At 38.5% G+C, this 6,359-nt stretch overlaps 1 protein-coding gene across 1 annotated transcript; it reads right to left on the reverse strand.

The window, feature by feature from the left end:
* Positions 1–2,638: 2,638 nt before the first annotated feature.
* Positions 2,639–3,583, reverse strand: LOC122693418 (olfactory receptor-like protein DTMT). The gene has a single exon (XM_043900916.1). It carries the CDS (start codon positions 3,581–3,583, stop codon positions 2,639–2,641), a length of 945 nt encoding a protein of 314 aa, XP_043756851.1.
* Between the last annotated feature and the right edge of the window lie 2,776 nt (positions 3,584–6,359).

Consider the following 6,359-nt stretch of genomic DNA (forward strand, 5'->3'; position numbering starts at 1 on the left):
GCTTCTCTGACTCCATGAAACACTGTGTCATGGGAAACTGTCTCAGTATTCATACTAATATTTAGGCAAATAATCCATCAAGAGTGAATTATTTTTGTTAACATGAGGTGTGGATTGAAGTTTGTTTTTTTCACGTGGAAATCCAAGTTCTCCAGCGTCATTGGTCAACAAGACTATTTTCTACTGAATTGTCTTTGCACATTTGTCAGTATCAATGGATGATACATGATTGAATCTAGTTTTTGGATTCTATAAGGTATTCTATACTCTCTATATTGATCCATATTTCTCTAAAGCCACCATTTTTAATCTTTTAGCTATAGTAAATTTACTTTTTTAGTTTCTTTGCCTTTACATGTGTATTTTGTAATTGTATTGTCAATTTATACTACCAAAAAATCCTCTGGAATTTAACTGAAATGTGCTGAATCTCTAGATCGGTTTCAGAAGAGTCAACATCTTAACAATGTCGAGACTTTCATTCCATGAACATGTTGTATCTATCAGTTTCTTTAGTTCTCAATGAGTTCTTACTCAGAGTTTTGTGATTTCAAGATATAGACCTTGTATATATTGTGTATGATTTATATCCAAGCATTTAAAGTTCTGGTGCTATTATACTAATAAGATGGCGCTTTAAAAATACAGTGAGGAAGGACAGTCTCTTCAATAAATGGCAGTGGGGAACTGGAAATGCAAAAGAATTTAACTCAAATGTGTTAATGCTTGAACTAAGACCTAAAACTAAAAAAACTCTTAGAAGAAACACAGGCAGTAAAGTTTTGACATAGGTCTTGGTGACTATTCTTTGAATATAACACCAAAGACATAAGCAACAAAAACAGAAATAAATGGGAACTACATCATACTAAAAAACTTCCGCATAGCAAAGAAAACCACCAACAAAATGCAAAAGCAACACACCTAATGGGAGCAAATATTTGCAAATCATATACCTGATAAAGGGTTAATATCAACAATATTTTTATAAAACTCATATAACTCAAAGCAAAAAAAAATTTCATTAAAAATGGACAGAGGATATGGACAGTTTTGCAAAGAAGACATGCAGATGGCCAACAGGCACATGAAAAGATGTTCAACATTGCTAATTATTAGTGACAAGCAAGTCAAACTGCAATGAGATATCACCTCACACCTATCAGATTGGGCTATCATCAAAAAGAACGCAAATAAAAAGGGTGGAGAAGATGTGGAGAAAGGGAACCCTTTTACACTGTTGGTGGAATGTAAATTGGTGCAGCCACTGTGGAAAACAGTATGGAGGTTCATCAAAAAATAAAAATAGAACTGCCATGTGACCCAGCAATTCCACTCCTGGATATATATCTGGGAAAAAAAACAAAAATACTAATTCAAAAAGATACATACACCCCAGGTTCATAGCAGCACTGTTTACAATAGTCATGATGTGAAAGAAACACAAATGTCCATCAACAGATAAATGAATAAAGAAGCTATGACTATATATGCAATGGAACATTATTCAGCCATTAAAAAGAACAAAATTCTGCCATATGCAACAATTTGGATGGACCTAAAGAATATTATGCCTATTGAAATAAGTCAGACAAAGACCAACACTATATAATGTCACTTACATGTGAAATTCAATATATATACAAAACAGAAACAGACTCACAGATATAGACAACAAACTAGTGGTATATTGATCTGCACTTTTCATATAATGTTCATCTGGTGTAACTATCAGGGCCATTGTGACAGTTCTCCAAAAAAAAAGAACTACCACATGATCCAGAAATACCAATTCTGGGTGTATACCCAAAGGAAATGACATGAGGAATATGAAGAGATACCCACTCTTTAGCATTCACATCAACAATATTCACAATAGCCAAGATATGGAAACAATTCAAATGTCTATTAACCAATAAATGGATAGAGAGAATGTGGTATATGCATATAATGGAATATCACTCAGTCTTTAAAAAAAGAAATATTCGAATTGGCTGACTATGTGGATGAACCTACAGGACATGGCACTAAAAGAAATAACCCACCAAAAGAAGGACGAACACTGAATGATTCCATTTTAGATGTGAGTTATCAAAGTAGTTATATTCATTGAAGAGAGAACAGAATGGCGGTTGTCAAGAGCTAGAATGAGGAGAAAATGGAAAGCTGATTTTTTATGGGTATGAAATTTCTGTTATATAAAATGAGTAAGTAGTAAAATATAAGATAGTACCTACAGTTAACAATATGGTGTTGTACATGCTAAAACACATTCAGAGGAGAGAAGTCATGCTCAATAAAAAGTGCATTAATTTTATCAGTAAATTAAACATTGGAAGCAGTTTAAAAAAGGGGGGGTTGACACAAAGATTAACTGGGAGTTTAAAAAGAATTCTTCTTAGGGTCACCTGAAGAGAAAGAAAGAGGATGACTTGTAGGTCACAGACATCCCCTTTCCGAGTCCAACTACAAACCTCCACTTTATCTCTTTTACTTATTGGACAATATCTTATTATGAAATTGTAACAAAAAGATCATTGAAAAAAAGTCAGGGTTAATATCCCAATATTAATATCAACACATCTACTGGATAAAATTATGTAGACATTTACCATCATAAATTTTACCAACTTCACCATCATAGAAAGAAGTGAAATTTCTTTTTACAAAAGACTCTTCTCAGAGCTCCCTTCATGTCTCTGTTCCTCAGGCTGTAGATGAAGGGGTTCAGCATGGGGGTCACCACAGTGTACATCATAGCCATCACAGTCTCCTTAACAGTAGAATTATTAGCTGATGGACATAAGTAGAGACCAATGATTGTCCCATAAAACAGGGACACCACAGTGAGGTGGGAGCCACAGGTAGAGAAGGCTTTGCAGATGCCCTTGACAGAAGGGACCTTAAGGATAGAGAAAATAATTCGTGCATAAGACATGATGATGAGTAGGAATGGCAGGACAATAATGAGTCCTCCAACGACAAATATCACCATCTCATTAATTTGAGTGTCAGAGCAGGACAGCTTCAGCAGAGCAGACATGTCACAGAAAAAGTGGGGGATCACATTGTCTGCACAAAAACACAGTCTGGCCATGAGCAAGGTGTATAACATGGCAGGGACCGTGGTCAGCACCCAGGACAGCACCACCAGGAAGGAACAGAGCCTGGGGCTCATGATGGTGGTGTAGTGCAGGGGGAAGCAGATGGCCACGTAGCGGTCATAGGCCATGGCCACAAGGAGGAAGTCCTCCAGGTCTGCAAAGAACAGAAAGAAGTACATTTGTGTCAGGCAGCCAGCATAAGAGATGGACAGGTCTTGGCTCTGCATGTCCTGAAGCAATTTGGGCATTGTGACAGAGGAGAAGCAGAGGTCAGAGAAAGACAGGTTACTGAGAAACAAATACATGGGTGTGTGGAGGTGGGGGTCCAGGTAAATGAGGATGATGATGAGAAGGTTCCCCAGGATGGTGGTAACGTACATGGCCAGGAACAGGGTGTAGAACAGGTTTCGATGCTCTGACTCGATGGGTAGTCCCAGCAGAAGGAACTCTGAGACAACATTTTGATTTCTTCCTGTCATGCTCTGTCTCCAGTACCTTTAGGAAGAAATAACAATGCCCATGAAAACTTAAATTTCAAAAAGAACATATTTCTGTGATATATGGGCCACTAGATGCTTTGCAAAAATACTTTCTATCATTCTCATCACAATAATTACAATTTTTACAGGATTCCAGCTTTCTATAATGAGAATCTCCATGATTGAAAATGATTTATTTTCTTCACATTGCTTTAAAATGTAGCAATATTCCAGATTTTTTAAAGCACACTCTTATCCTCTAGATCCTGAGACACACAATGTATAGGTTTTTCTTCATACCCCCACTAACTGTAACTGGCCTCTGTTTTGTCAATGTCTTCAAGATGATTGATGCTCCAGGACTTTTCTTTTTTACCTTTTCCTTTTTTAGGGAAAAGGTAAACTACCTGTAATTCTATACATACCATGAAGAAAAACTCATCTACTCCAACGACTTTGATGATTATTTGAGCTTTAGTTGCGAATGTTTCTTTAACCTATGAAAGAAGATACTCAGTTGCCTAACTGTTATCTTCCCTTGGACACTACACCCTCATCTTCAGCAAAGAAACACATGGTATCTCCTTAAGTCGCTCAGTCATATCCAACTCTTTGCGACCCCATGAACTGCAATCTACTAGACTCCTTCGTCCATGGGATTTTCTAGGCAAGAGTACTGGAGTGGGCTGCCATTTCCTTCTCCAGAGGATCTTCCCAACCCAGGGATTGAACCTGGTTCTCCTGCACTGCAGACAGACACTTTACCACCTGAGCTCTCAGGGAAACCCTTGCCCCGCCTCCAATGTCTCCTTCCCACTACCTCAATTCCCTTCTCCTTTAGCTTCTCATATTTCAGTAAAAGGGAATCCAGGTACTCCACAACCTGGAAGTTTTCTTTCATTCCCTCCTTTGGTCATCATCAGCTTCCTGTGGGCATGTCCTACAGATCCCACCACTTCATTCTCCTACCCTTTCAGACAATCCCATTAGCCACTCTCAATACCCTTAATCTGGCTGACATCATGTCCTTTCTCTACCATTGGAATAGCCTCTTAACTCGTCACCCTGCTTCCATGATTCAACCTTTCTCCATCCTTTGATCACACTGTTTATAGCTTTCTTCCCTACAGAATGGTAAACTACCCGTAGGACAGGCCATGTCTGCCATCATGACTATAGCAGTGCTCGCAACTGGTAGAGTGTTGGTGTGTCATAACACTCATTGTGGTTCCAGCTGAAACATGCATTCTTCCAACTTGGAAGACAGCCAGCTCCTTCTAAATTAGGAGTTTGCTGTCTGCTACTACTGAATCCTCCCAGAACAAGAAGTACTAGACTCAACTACTAGTGCTAGAACTTTGGCAAAATTTGACACTGTATTACTGAATTTATGGATGTAATTTGTCCCCATGGAAAATGTCTCCACACCAGATACACTATTTTTTTTCACCACTACAGAGGATATAAATAGAGATATTTATCTACATAGATAAAATAAATATAGGTATAGATGTACTCTCCAACTGGTTCATTTTCTTTCAAGAATCCTGATTAATCCACCGCAGCATGCCAAAAGGTGGCAAAAAAAAAAAGCAAAGGAGAAGCATCGTTAGATGTGGGAAGCTCCTTCATGAAAGACGTAACTGAATCCAACATCTGAGATTTCACTCCCCGGTGCAGGTTGATCCAGCCAGGTCAACAGGATTTACACATGGATATAGGCACTGGCATCACAGTGGGATGTTGTCACTGATGATGCCATGAGCCTCTCACAATCTACACCTGTTAAGTCACTAGTTTTCAGCCTGGACTTCACATAAGGCAACATGGTGCAGTGATTCTAAAATTTGATAATCCATGAAAGTCTCCTGGGAGTTCTGGTAAACTTTGGTTTTGATATAGTAACTCTGTGCCTGCATTTTTTTGCTAAGTACTAGTAACTTTTTTATGTCATAACACTTCTGCAATTTAATCAGCATCCAGTTAATGCCCATGCCACAGTCCATAGACTACACAGTGGGTAGCAAGGATATCTGACACATTTTAAAAATAAAAATTACTGAAGCCCTCAGATATATTTAACCACAGTTTTTTATTGGAATACCGTTGCTTAAGTCCATGGCATCATGAGGAGTCTGACACGACTTGGCGGCTGAACAATAACACAAGTGCTTCACAATATTGTGTCAGTTTCTGCTACGCAATATCCATACAAAATTATTTAAAGCTCCAAAGTGATTCTAATATAAAATAAGGGTTCAGAACTACGATATTAATGCCTAGAATGAGCTGTCGGTATGCTGAAATTATTCAATATCATGGGAATAAATAATACGTTGAGTAATACACAAGAATGTTGTCATTAATGGAAGCAGATTATAACTGGTGGAATATCAATAAACATTTCTGAAACATAGTAAAATTTAGGAGGGAGAGAGGTGGAAAAGAGGAGCATTACTATACCTGAAAATCTCTCCTGCAGAACATCATACAACCTGGGAAACCAAGACCCTCAAGTTGAAGGTTTCTAAGGGATTAGCTCATTCATCCTCTGCCTAACTTACCCAATGTGTGAGGGTGACTCCAGGACCATGACCCGAGATCCCACTCCCCTTTATTCACTAAAGCATGAAAAATATCACCCTCTGTAGTCATCACCTGTGTATGAAAACTCCCTTCTCTATCTCCCATTCTGCACATCCTCGGGCCTAAGGGGCCCTGGATCCCAGAGGAGTCTGGGTCCTGGAGGGATTTATTAAAGACAAAGCAATTGTCC

The sequence above is a fragment of the Cervus elaphus genome, chromosome 5 (assembly GCF_910594005.1).
Source record: "Cervus elaphus chromosome 5, mCerEla1.1, whole genome shotgun sequence".
Classification (NCBI taxonomy): domain Eukaryota; kingdom Metazoa; phylum Chordata; class Mammalia; order Artiodactyla; family Cervidae; genus Cervus; species Cervus elaphus.

Bases quoted from the DNA above. Each gene is read 5' to 3' on its own strand.
- LOC122693418 (XM_043900916.1), bottom strand. From the start codon at position 3,583: ATGACAGGAAGAAATCAAAATGTTGTCTCAGAGTTCCTTCTGCTGGGA.